This window comes from Coregonus clupeaformis, chromosome 17 (genome assembly GCF_020615455.1).
Source record: "Coregonus clupeaformis isolate EN_2021a chromosome 17, ASM2061545v1, whole genome shotgun sequence".
Taxonomy (NCBI): domain Eukaryota; kingdom Metazoa; phylum Chordata; class Actinopteri; order Salmoniformes; family Salmonidae; genus Coregonus; species Coregonus clupeaformis.
Genome location: NC_059208.1, coordinates 50,161,317 through 50,174,456, shown reverse-complemented (window position 1 = coordinate 50,174,456; position 13,140 = coordinate 50,161,317). Strand labels below are relative to the sequence as shown.

At 44.2% G+C, this 13,140-nt stretch overlaps 2 protein-coding genes across 3 annotated transcripts in view; one reads left to right on the top strand and one right to left on the bottom strand.

Moving 5' to 3' along the window:
- The window catches only part of LOC121586695 (protein FAM221A), a 50,212-nt gene that overhangs the window by 23,695 nt on the left and 13,377 nt on the right, over positions 1-13,140 (top strand). The window contains exons 1-6 of one of the 2 annotated variants that reach the window (XM_041903615.2): positions 10,250-10,524; positions 11,237-11,410; positions 11,627-11,817; positions 11,966-12,172; positions 12,344-12,430; positions 12,869-12,966. In XM_041903615.2, coding sequence (XP_041759549.1) covers positions 10,460-10,524; positions 11,237-11,410; positions 11,627-11,817; positions 11,966-12,172; positions 12,344-12,430; positions 12,869-12,966 — 822 coding nt within the window. In that variant the 5' untranslated portion in view covers positions 10,250-10,459. Of the gene's footprint in view, positions 1-10,249; positions 10,525-11,236; positions 11,411-11,626; positions 11,818-11,965; positions 12,173-12,343; positions 12,431-12,868; positions 12,967-13,140 lie in introns of those variants that run through there. The other variant, XM_041903616.2, reaches the window with a different exon arrangement.
- On the bottom strand, positions 3,923-8,209 carry LOC121586697 (coiled-coil domain-containing protein 126). Its single transcript, XM_041903618.2, has 3 exons — positions 7,765-8,209; positions 5,065-5,734; positions 3,923-4,892 (listed from the first exon to the last, which is right to left on the bottom strand). The coding sequence occupies exons 2-3, from the start codon at positions 5,288-5,290 to the stop codon at positions 4,654-4,656; spliced, it is 465 nt and encodes a 154-aa protein (XP_041759552.1). The 5' UTR covers positions 5,291-5,734; positions 7,765-8,209; the 3' UTR covers positions 3,923-4,653.

Here is a 13,140-nt window from a genome sequence, read left to right as displayed (position 1 = left end):
AAGAGGGAGATACAAACATGTTAACATACAAGCATGACTGACAAGTGCAAAAGGGCTAAATAACAAATGCATCTCACATGCTGGACTGACAGGAAATTGTCAGTCATTTGGCAGCAGCATATACACTTTAACATCAACTAAAAAATGATCTTAAAACTAACATTTACACACAATAATGGAAAGTATTCACTTGTCAGTCACGCACAACATGGAAAGGAAAACATAAGTTGGCCGCCCCATGCATTCACCAACAGGAATAAGGAAGACTGGAGGGAGAAACTGCTGCTTAAATAGTCAAGGGTGCTAGTGAGCAGAGTGGAGACACTTGAGGTGAGTGGCAAGGGAGGGCCGTGGCTAGAGGTTATGGGTGAAGTCATCAACCTTCTTAACACTTAGTCATGAATTTAAATCTTGAATCCTTAGTTGCTACATCCATTTTTGGACTTTAAATTAATGATTATAGCCATTGATTCTTGAATATAACTTATAAATTACTCATGAGTTTAGGTCAACTGGCGTACCCTATCAGAACCCAAAATATTAGCTTGTTTTACTGAAATGTACACAAACATGTATAGCCTCAAAACATGGTTAAAACTATCATACACTCTGTAGCGCCTTACGATGGTCAATCCTTGCATCCATACCTCGGTCTATGAATTTGAGAGTGGTTACATTTCTCCAGGCCCATCCTTCAGCGTTTTTACCAAAACAGAGGTGCGGAGACGGCTTTGTTATTGTTTCAATTAAGGATTCTAGCTTTAACAACAGCGGAAACTCCCTCCAGCCAACGCTTAAACCAATCCAATGCTTTTAAATGCATGGTGGTAACGGTAGGCAAGAACACATCTGCCACGCTGATCCTCAACACGGGGGCCCCTCAGGGGTGCGTGCTTAGTCCCTTCCTGTACTCCCTGTTCACCCAATACTGCATGGCCATGTACAACTCCATTATTAAGTTTGCAGACGACACAACGGTGGTAGGCCTGATCACTGACAATGATGAGACAGCCTACAGGGAGGAGGTCAGAGACCTGGCCGTGTGGTGCCAGGATAACAACCTCTCTCTCAACGTGAGCAAGACAAAATAACTGATCGTGGACCACAGGAAAAGGGGGACCGAGCATGTCCCCATTCACATCGACGGGGCTGTAGTGGAGCGGGTCGAGAGCTTCAAGTTCCTTGGTGTCCACATCACTAACAAACTATCATGGTCCAAACACACCAAGACACTTGTGAAGAGGGCACGACCATGCCTATTCCCCCTCAGGAGACTGAAAAGATTTGGCATGGGTCCTCAGATCCTCAAGAAGTTATACAGCTGCACCAGAGAGCATCCTGACTGGTTGCATCACTGTTTGGTATGGCAACTGCTCGGCATCCGACCGTAAGGCGCTACAGTGTATTGCGTATGGCCCAGTACATAACTGGGGCCAAGCTTCCTGCCATCCAGGACCTCCATACCAGGCGGTGTCAGAGGAATTCCCTAAAGATTGTCAAAGACTCCAGCCACCATAGTCATAGACTGTTCTCTCTGCTACCGCATGGCAAGCAGTACCGGAGCGCCAAGTGTAGGTCCAAAAGGCTCCTTAACAGCTTCTACCCCCATGCCATTACACTGCTAAACAGTTAATCAAATGGCTAATCTGACTATTTGCATTGACCCCCTTTTTTACGCTGCTGCTACTCGTTGTTTATTATCTATGCATAGTCACTTTACCCCTACCTACATGTACATTTTACCTGGATTAACCTGTACCCCCAAACATTGACTCGGAACCGACGGAACCCCTCACACTTTTTCTCTTCCCTTCAGTCCACTATGTTTTGTTTACCCCCTGTATATAGCCTTGTTATTGTTATTTTATTGTGTTACTTTTTTTCTTACTTTAGTTTCTTTTAGTTTAAATATTTTCTTACTTTAAAAAAAATTCTGCATTTTTGGTTAAGGGCTTGTAAGTAAGCATTTCACGGTAAGGTCTACACCTGTTGTATTCAGCGCATGTGACAAATCAAATTTGATTTGAAAGGTAGTGTTTAAGTGCACACTTCTGTAAGGGTGGAGAATCAGGATGCAGCCGATGGTTTGTAGTAAAGGGGGTAAGGGTGTGCCATAGACAGGCACTCCCACATGTTTAAAAGTATAAACATTGGGCTAGCCCACTATTTTTAGGGCATCCCCCAACAGTCAATGTGTAATGTGAGCTCAGACTGATATGTGTAAGAAATAGACAAGCAACTTCATCAAAGGGCTAAACTGCAAAGCGGAATCAACAAGGACTAACAGTCTGGGTAGTGACAAAGAGGATAGAGATGGAGTTGGAATTGATCTATAGTAATCACTTGGTAATCGTCTGCTTATTGACAGTTACATTCGACTTGTTATACACATCCTCTAAAATCATCAAAGTAAAAATACATTTCTCAAGCCTTCAAGGAGAGTGCAAATAAAAATCTTTGGATTATCACTTTTATCCTTTAAAAAAAAAAATCTACTGTACACATGTTTTGCTCATATATATATATGAGAACAAGTATTTGATACACTGCCGATTTTGCAGGTTTTCCTACTTACAAAGCATGTAGTGGTCTGTAATTTTTATCATAGGTACACTTCAACTGTGAGAGACAGAATCTAATACAAAAATCCAGAAAATCACATTGTATGATTTTTAAGTAATTATTAACTGTATTAACTGCACCTGTTTGAACTCGTTACCTGTATAAAAGACACCTGTCCACACACTCAATCAAACAGACTCCAACCTCTCCACAATGGCTAAGACCAGAGAGCTGTGTAAGGACATCAGGGATACAATTGTAGACCTGCACACGGCTGGGATGGGCTACAGGACAATAGGAAAGCAGCTTGATGAGAAGGCAACAACTGTTGGCGCAATTATTAGAAAATGGAAGAAGTTCAAGATGACGGTCAATCACCCTCGGTCTGGGGCTCCATGCAAGATCTCACCTCGTGGGGCATCAATGATCATGAGGATGGTGAGGGATCAGCCCAGAACTACACGGCAGGACCTGGTCAATGACCTGAAGAGAGCTGGGACCAGTCTCAGAGAAAACCATTAGTAACACACTACGCCGTCATGGATTAAAATCCTGCAGCGCACGCAAGGTCCCCCTGCTCAAGCCAGCGCATGTCCAGGCCCGTCTGAAGTTTGCCAATGACCATCTGGATGATCCAGAGGAGGAATGGGAGAAGGTCATGTGGTCTGATGAGACAAAAATAGAGCTGTTAGTCTAAACTCCACTCGCCATGTTTGGAGGAAGAAGAAGGATGAGTACAACCCCAAGAACACCATCCCAACCGTGAAGCATGGAGGTGGAAACATCATTCTTTGGGGATGCTTTTCTGCAAAGGGGACAGGACGACTGCACCGTATTGAGGGGAGGATGGATGGGGCCATGTATCGCGAGATCTTGGCCAACAACCTCCTTCCCTCAGTAAGAGCATTGAAGATGGGTCGTGGCTGGGTCTTCCAGCATGACAACGACCGAAACACACAGCCAGGGCAACTAAGGGTGGCTCCGTAGAAGCATCTCAAGGTCCTGGAGTGGCCTAGCCAGTCTCCAGACCTGAACCCAATAGAAAATCTTTGGAGGGAGCTGAAAGTCCGTATTGCCCAGCGACAGCCCCGAAACCTGAAGGATGTGGAGAAGGTCTGTATGGAGGAGTGGGCCAAAATCCCTGCTGCAGTGTGTGCAAACAAAGGTTTTTGTACCAAATATTAAGTTATGCTTTTCTGATGTATCAAATACTTATGTCATGCAATAAAATGCAAAGTAATTACTTAAAAATCATACAATGTGATTTTCTGGATTTTTGTTTTAGATTCCGTCTCTCACAGTTGAAGTGTACCTATGATAAAAATTACAGACCTCTACATGCTTTGTAAGTAGGAAAACCTGCAAAATCGGCAGTGTATCAAATACTTGTTCTCCCCACTGTGTGTGTGTATATATATATATATAAGCTAAAAAGGGACTCTTCAAATCTACATGTTAAGCACCAGGAGCTGCTGCAAACTCAAATACATAATTTCCCAAACTACCATGAGTGCATTGTTTAGTTCAGCAAATTCTGATATGGATGAGATTTGAAGAAGCAGTACAGCAAATTCGTAGTTAGTATGTCCAAGGGATGTAATATCGGGGTGGCTGTGCCATTCATATTCATCATCAGCTTCCTTGAAGACTCTACAGAGTACAGACATTTGTTCATTTTCTCTACTGTTGTTGATGCTTTGTTGCTGCCCACAGACATCCTCAGAGACATCTGCAGTTTGTAGACCCATCCATGATAAAACCACTAAAAAGGGAAGCTAAAATTTATGCCTAAGAGAGTCCATGACTGAAAGTATTAAAAAAGGTGCTCAACTGTCTTCGTAAAAAAATTGAAATCAGCCATGTACTTATTGGAAACGAACAGGCAGTCAGTCCTTTCTCAGGGTTAGTTTTAAATTATCTAGAATATATCCTTCCCTCTTTTCTTCCTTCCATGAGCTAATCACTGATCTGTAAATGAATGGATAAGTGAAAGGAAAGTTGCCACCCGACCATCCTTATTAGATCTGTGACTACCTAAGGAAGAAAGGATGCACTTGTATTTGAACAGGGCCTCAATCACTACCCACACCACTATACCCCTGGGCGAGGTCTGTTGGGTGTGTGTGGAGGGAGGCGAGGTGTGTCCAGGCGGTGGTTGCCTGGCATGTCCTGCTTGTGTAAGGCAACTGGAGCTGAGGCCAGGGAGCCCCCTGCAGGATGGGAGGAGTTAGTGACTGAAGTGTTGGCGACCAGCTCCATCTTCCCCTCCAGCTTGACCAGGCGTGTCAGGATGTCGTCCAGCAACACTGCTATGGTCCTCTTCAGATCAGCTGTGTGTATGAGTGAGTGAGTGAGTGAGTGAGTGAGTGAGTGAGTGAGTGAGTGAGAGAGAGAGAGAGAGAGAGAGAGAGTAAGTACATTTGCATTTCCTTTCATTTCCAGCGCCACAACGAAAGAAAATTGTGGCTTCAGGATTTTTCTCAACTCTAAAACAGTCCTTACCATAACCGGCCATAGAGGGGCCCTGCGGTCCTCCTGGTGAGTTCTGGTTCTCCTCGTTGAGCACCTTGACATAGTGCCGGCTCAGCTCCAGGATCTGTTGGCGTAGCTCGCCACTGCTCTGGTGGCGCGGCTGCTGCACGGTGTAGCGCAGCAACATGAGCCCCCACGCCAGCCCCATGACGATTAGCAGCACGCTCAGCTTCTGGGACATGTTCCTCCCCAGCATGGTACTGGGGCTGGACGTGGGGCTGGAGGTGGATGGTGGTGGGCCAGGGGAGAGGGCTAGGGGATAGAGAGTTGGGCCTGGCGGATAGAGGGTGGGGCTGGGGGAAAAGGGTTGGGAGTGGTGCTGGGTCTGGAAGTGGGTGGTTTGAATGGGTTTGAATTGAATGGGCAAGGGGGCTGGTGTGAGGAAAGGAAGGAGAAGGATCTAGGGGCAAAGGGGCAGGGGTTTGGAGCTGGGGCTAGGACATAGACAGGGGCTAGTTCAGGCAAAATACTCTGACACAGGGTTAAGGGGGCTGGGGTTAGGACTGGGGGATATAGGGCTGGGGGATATTGGGCTGGGGTTGGGTATGGAGGAGTAGGGGGGTAAAAACACTACATACACCTGGCAGTCAACCATGGGGCCCAAACACATACATAGCTGCGTCACTCAGAGAGGGAGGATCTGAAGAAGAGAGACAGACACAGACAGAAACAGGCGAGTCATTCATGTCATGTTTCACTCTGTGGGGAATCCATGACACCGAGACACAATTAATCAGGAACCTGGGCCGGGGTCAGACGGCCACAACAATGTTGTAGAACGTACTACTGTCTTCAGATAGAAAAGCATTGTGTAGAACTGACATTTCTCTCAGACGTAAGAAATCATGAGTGAAGATGAATGATGTCAGCTCTATTCATGGCATTTCTATCTGCAATGTTCAGTGCTGCATCATTCGGAAGGCTGTTTAGAAAGAAATGCATGGAGTAAAACTGAAATGATGCTCTGTTGTGCAGATTACGAATTCATGACAGCTGCTCTATACATTATATTTAGCAAGTATTATAAATGTTTCTCTGCATTACATAAATCCCTGGCATGGATTTATAAACAGGGCCAAATCGTCTCTCCCAGTAGTAGGCCTATTTTCTAATTGTCAGTGCTATCTGGGATCGTTGGGACATCCCTACCCTAAACCCTTCCCTTACCGAACCTTAACCATTACAAATTTCAACGGGGTAGGGACGTCCCAAGGATCCAGGATTTCACAGACCATTTTCTAATACAGACAGTGATATATAGGCTACCTTCATTTTCTAAACAAGACTGCGTAATACATGCAGGTAAAAAAACGGAAATCAAATGATCATATTTCACAGCAGCTCTGTCAATGCTTTAATTCTTGCTCTGGGAGTGGCATATCCTATCGAGGGAGCAGATAAGGGACACTAAACAGAGGGGAATAAATTATGAAAAGAAAGGTAACAGAAGCCCGGTTTCAATGTACTAATCGCACACACACTCCCTTCCTGTGAGCTCTATGCTAACGGACAGCAGGCAAAACAACTGGAGGGGAAAGGAGTGATGACAAGCTACAGTTGAGGCCTTTCAGAGGGCTCACAGAGTGGCCACAGGAACGACCATGCATTGGAATAGCCATGTCATAGGCCTAGCCCTAGATGCACAAAATGCTAGGTGACTAACTAGCATTTTGTGCATCTATGACATGGCTATTCGAATGCATGGCAGTTCCTGACGACAATAGATAAGAGTGCAAAGGCTCTCATCTATCTCTTACTGCTTTCATGGGAGGATGTGGTTTCCTGCATAAAAGCAGGATATTGGTATTTGACATCTAGGCCTAATTGTGTCATCATGAAAAGGTCTACTGAAGACAAAATCAACTTGCGTGCGGTCTGGGTAGCATGTTAGTGTTCAAACAAAAAGGGTGTGTGCATGGAAGGATGCCATAAGGTATGCTGTCCACTTCACCTAACCATCTGTCAAGCATTGTTATACACAAGGCAAGTTGAGGCAACAAATCCATTAGTTAAACATTGACCTACACAGCTGCCATCTGGGATTAAGGTTTAATTTATTTTCACCAAAGAAAAGTGATAAACAATAATACAGATAAAAACAAATACATAAACGTTAAGCAGGTGTAGTTGGAAGGCAAAGGGCTTATAGAAAATCCACACCACAAAAAAACAATATACAATACATAAGTATAAAAATAAAAAGGATAGTGTCATCACCTCAATCAACAACTAGGCAATGCAGCAAGGTTTGGCTCAGGTTTGAGGAAGGAAAAGTTAGCTTGTTAGTGTATGACAGAACAGTTGGTGGAAAAACGAAGAAAGATAGCCAATAATAGACATAGCTAGCTATGTTAGCAAATAAGTCATACTTTTTAAACCGTTTCTTAAACACACACATTTAAGCTTGATGGTAGCAGAGATACATGTAGCTAAACCGTTAGCTAGATTTCTAGAAAACTGGCTGACTATAGCTAGCTTACAGTGCTGAGTTCGCTAGCTAGCTGCTAGTCTAGCTTGTTGATAGCGTGCATGATGACGTAAACATGCTAGCTAGTCTTCTTATCGAACATAACTTGGCCAGTCAGACATCCACAAAGTTGTCTCACATCTCAAACAGTATTTAATTGACTTTTATCAAACCCTTCTAAACGCAAACTAACGTTATATTACCTGGATTTGTTCGTTTGAATCACTAAACTGTTCGGAACGTCAGTCTGCGATTCCAATCCAAGACGGAGCGCACCACAGACAGTGCAGGGACCGAAATGTCACTGTCAGAAGATCCTTGATAGCTAGCTAGCTCACTGCTAACACGGGATCTAATAACTCAATAATATTATGCATTACAACTTAAACAAATGGCCTGTTCTTAAATTAAAGTGGCATTGCATAATTGTTTGCATGCCTAGGCTAAAGACTTGTTCATAATGCAATCGGTCTCGAGCGCAGCCCGTTTCCTAAGCGACGAATAGCTGTTTTGTGTGTTCTGCGTCATCGCTTTTTGCTGTATGGATTCAAGGGAAATGTATTGCGCATAAACACAGATAATCAGAGAGGAAGAGGAAGAGAGAGGCCCAACTCGGCGGAAAATCTGGCTCCCTCCAGCAGGTGGCGTTTTTTCGTTGTTTGGCTCCCTCCAACAGAGGGCGTACGGGTGGACATTTTTATTGTATTTTACCTTTATTTAACTAGTCAAGTAAGTTAAGAACAAATACTTATTTACAATGACGGCCTACACCGGCCAAACCCGGACGACGCTGGGCCAATCGGGCAGAAGGTGGTAGAATATGGACGGGGGGAGAGAGATAGAGCCGGCAATTGCATTGGGGAATGTTCCTCCGTGGCTGTTTAGTAGTGTGGACATGATTGAGGGCAGGAGAGAATGGGGTGAAAACCTGAGATGGTGTGTGGAGAGATATATAGATAATCGGTTTTATTCGTTTTTAAGGATATATACAGATAGTTCAAATGATCCAGTCAGTGGAAGGGTGGGGGCTGGGGAGTATATCCCAGATTTCAATGTTGGAGTAGACTATGGTTTGACCATACAGGTTTAAATGCCTCGTTGTGGATGAAAAGAAGACATGAAACAGGTCTGTGTGATGAGTGTTTAGTGGAGGAAACGGTGGAGCATGTGTTGATATTTTGTGAATTGTATGACATAGATATGGAGAGATTGTGTGAAAAGGTTAGAGAGGCTAGATGGGGTTGGGGTTGGGGTTAGGGTTTGGGTGGTGTAGTGGGGGAGGGAAGTGGTATCTAGGGCTCTATTTCACTTTCTTAGAGAATTTAGTGTAGTTAGGCCTCGACTGGCCTCACACTCCAGTACAGTAGGTGGCGGTGTGTGCACCTTGAAAGTTGGATGCGATCCGCCAACCCAAATCCGAAGAAGAGGAAGAAGAAATTAGTTTTTGTATGGAGGTCAATGAGTGTCGAATTTGGTCAACAAAAAAACGTATGGCTTATTTGCTACGTGAGGTTTATTTGCTCGATTAGAAGTTTCGTAAGGCATAAGTTGTTACGAGTATACTGATATAAGTAGGACACGTGACATCCCGGGCAACTTTGAGAAAAAACACTATCTTGAGACGGCTATGCATATTCATGACATGAGGCCAGCATCTCTCCCCATTGAATACAAGCGGTTAACATCAACAACGCTCATCGAATATTCAAAAAGGATTGGGAGCTAGACAGCCCGCCATGCCGCTTTGTGAGGGCGGAGAGACAGTATATTGTCAGTATATCCATAATCTTTGATTATATTGACCAGATACTCTAGCGGCCACTCTAACAATGAAAATAAATGTATTTTAAAAATGGAAGACAGTCGGAGACAAGATCAGGTGGGACCATTCTAGCCAATGAGAGGGCAGATACGCAGGACCACGACCGTTTCCACTAGTTACAACAGCCACAAAGTCAAAATTCATGAAAACTAAAATTACCTTTTTGGTCTTAATTTAAGGTTAGGGTTATGCATAAGGTTAGCACTGTGGTTAGGTTTAAAGTCACATTTTAAGAAAATACATTGTGGAAATACGCGAGGTTTATGATTTTGTGGCTGTGGTAACTAGTGAAGACCAGGCACAATTTTGATTTAAAGTTTTTTTTGTCAGTTACCGGGATGTCACGTGTCCTACTTATATCAGTACACGCGTAACAACCTAATCATTACGAAAAATATATTAGATCAAATAAGCCACACGTAGCAAATAAGCCATTACATTTTTTGTTAACCAAATTCGACGCTCACCCATTGACAAATTGACCTCCATGCAAAAACTCAAAACACCACCTGTTTGAGAAGAAAGATTTTGGGACAAGGTATCCCTCTCGCTTCGCCTCTTCCTCTCTGGCATAAAGAAACATGTGGGCGTGGAGGTCCAGTTTGCTCATTCATCCTAGTGGCTATGTAGAAAGAAAATAACATAAAATAACTTTAAAACATTATTTTTCTTTGCTGATTGTAATAGTTTTGGAAAGGAATGAATGGATGGCATATGACCCACTGAAAGAATAAGCCAAGGACAAGGTACCCGCCCACCAGCCCAAAGCAAGGGAGGGAGAAACGAAAGGGGATAAGTGAGTGTAGTGTTAGATGGTAGGGTATATTTTATTATTTTTATTCAAGCAAAGTATAAGGGAGTTGTACTCCAATCTAGTAGGTGGCGGTAATGCAACATTTATTGGATGCCAACCGCCGTTAAACCTCATCGAAGAAGAAGGAAAGGGGAGAAAGGTGCCGATCGCTTAGCAACGTGGACGCCTGGTGCTGAACCGGATACTAGCACAGGACTTCAGTCGAGGAGCTGAGGGATTTTACAAATTCGTCTATCTAAAACAGTATCTCAGAACTTGAGTGATGGAGAGGATATGTCTTGACAAGACTGCATCTAAGGCAGTGGACGACTATCTGGAGTACAGGAGGTTTGTCTTGCTTGCCAATTAACATCCTTCTAGGATTATATTCAGCCTGGAGCACTGCTGGAATGTTCCTCTGTCACCTGACTGACTGTGTAGGCCTATTTGCTTTGTTATGTTTGCCTTCAGACAACTTAGAAAGTGCACACATTCCTTGTATGTAGAATGTCACCAAGGCCATTTTTCTGGAGTCAGTTTATTTTAGAATAGCCTTCCTTCCTTCCTTTCCTTCCTCAGCAGATCAATCTAATGGGACTACATAGGTGAAACTGATGAAATGATGAAGTTGAATGTCTAGTTTACCATATAGCATACTACTTGTGTATCAGTATTATAGTTAAGGAGGAAAGGAATAATTTGCAGAATCAGGCTACTCTATGATCAGAACTACTAATCATTAACACCATTAACTTGGAAAATATTAGTTTTTTCAGGACTAACTCCTCCATCAGATTTCTCATGATTTGGGGTCCGTTTCTGGACCTTCTGGACAGAGACTGATCGTGAAGACTGACTAGGAACGCTTATTGTTATTGTAACTGTCATTGTTGCTCTATTCTTGTCCCTTGTCTTGCAATACTTAAGCAATACTTAATTTCATATGTCTGGCAGCTGTGTATTTGTGTTATTTCTTTGTGTGTTCTTGTTTTGTACTACAAAAATAAAAAATAAATACTAATCCTACCCCTGTGCTGTGGCACCTGTTGTTGTGTGTCAGGATCGTGGGTGAAGACGATGGCGGCAGACTATTCTCCCCAGAGGAATATGAAAAGTATAAGAGAACAGAGTTGCCCAAGAGACTACACAACAGGCTGTATGTGAGCTTTGGAGTGCCAGGGGGAATAGACTGTAAACTCATCGGCCCAGAGACACCTTGCTTCTGCACACACAGGTACACGTTAGCAACATCCTCCATCTCTAGTAGAACACTGTGATTAGTTCATTAATTGTGTGCCTCCAAAATGCACTATGACCTCTGCAAAGAGATCTGAACCTTTATGGCTGAGGAGGAAGCATGGTTTCCCAGGAACCGCATGGTCACTGGTTCAAGCATCACTCCAGCTATCCTTCTTAATCGCTACACTTGTCTTGGGTTGAACCCCTCCAGGTACAAACAGCATCAGACAGACTTTGAGGAGGTTCCTTTGGAGCGTCCGATAGCGCTACCATGCCGGGTTCGAGGGTGTCGGTGTTTGGCCTTCCAGTACGTGCACCTGAATGGGTCGCAGCCCGTACGCTGCAGGTGCAAGCACTCTGCCTACGACCATAGTGAGACCACAGAACACCTGTGTGGGAAATGTGAGTCTCTGTTGTCCCCTCGCTGAAGCACTGAGTCATTGTTATAACACTCCTTCTATACTCCCTGCCTTCCAATTTGTTGTGTTAAAAGTAGTGTCAGTGTTGTTGAGGCCACATTGACCTACCTCTCCTCTCTCTCTGTCCTCAGGCTCATCCTGCTCTGGGTTCCGGAGCCCCTTCAGCTGTGGGTGTGGCCAGCCTAGCTCCGCCCACCAGACACTGGTGGAGACGAAGGCAGAACGGGAGTCCCGGGGTCGGCCGGTGGGCAGAGATGTTCCGTACGCAGCCATGGGGGGTCTGACAGGGTTCAGCTCCCTGGCTGATGGGTACCTGAGACTGGATGATAGCGGGGCAGGTGAGACCTCCAGGCTGCATCACAGACTCATCACAGACTCACTGACAAGAGACAGCCACAAGATGAATTACAGCATAGACATCCCAGTCTATCTAAAGAGTCTAATTTTAGCCTTAGATATGAGATATCTAATTGTTACCCTTGACCTTGTACGTGCGTGTGCCTGCGTAGGTGCCCCTCCCCTGTCTGTTCTGTCATCTCAACAGGAGCATGTGTTTGAGAAAGCCTATGGACCAGCAGCAGCCTCAGGACCTACAGGTCAGAACCCAACCAATCTATAGGAGGCTTTGGGGTACATCATTATGACTGTGCTTTGAAATGTCTAGCCTGGGAAGCGCATGCTTCTCACGTACGATATTTGGAAGGGTGGCCTGGCGAGACTATGAAATGTCTAATCTGAGTGTAATTTAGGATGCAATTTATCCTATAGTTCAGGGTTTCCCAAACTCGGTCCTGTTTTGGTTTTTGCCCTAGCACTACACAGCTGATTCAAATAATCTAAGCTTGATGATGAGTTGGTTATTTGAATCAGCTGTGTAGTACTAGGGCAAAAACCAAAACATGCACCCAGGGGGGAGCCCCAGGACCGAGTTAAGGAAACCCTGCTATAGAGCATATAGAAATCCTAAACAGAGATGATATTTGTCTCATAATAGATGTATTGCGTTAATTTAATAGTTTCCCTCTGATATGTAGAGGAGAGCTCAGTGACGTCCGTGACCAGGGCTCTGTCTGACCTCGGCACCAGAGAGGAAGAAGACATGGCGTACTTCGAGAGACGCTACCAGGAGAGGGTGAGGAGGACAATTCTCTAATGAAAAACTGGAGGCCAGCAAAGAGCAGTAGAAACAGCATTGTACAGATGAAAAAGAAGTGAGATCAGAAAATATTCATACCCCTTGATTTATTCCACATTTCGTTGTGTTACAGCTTGAATTCAAAGTGGATTAAATAAAAAAAATTATCTG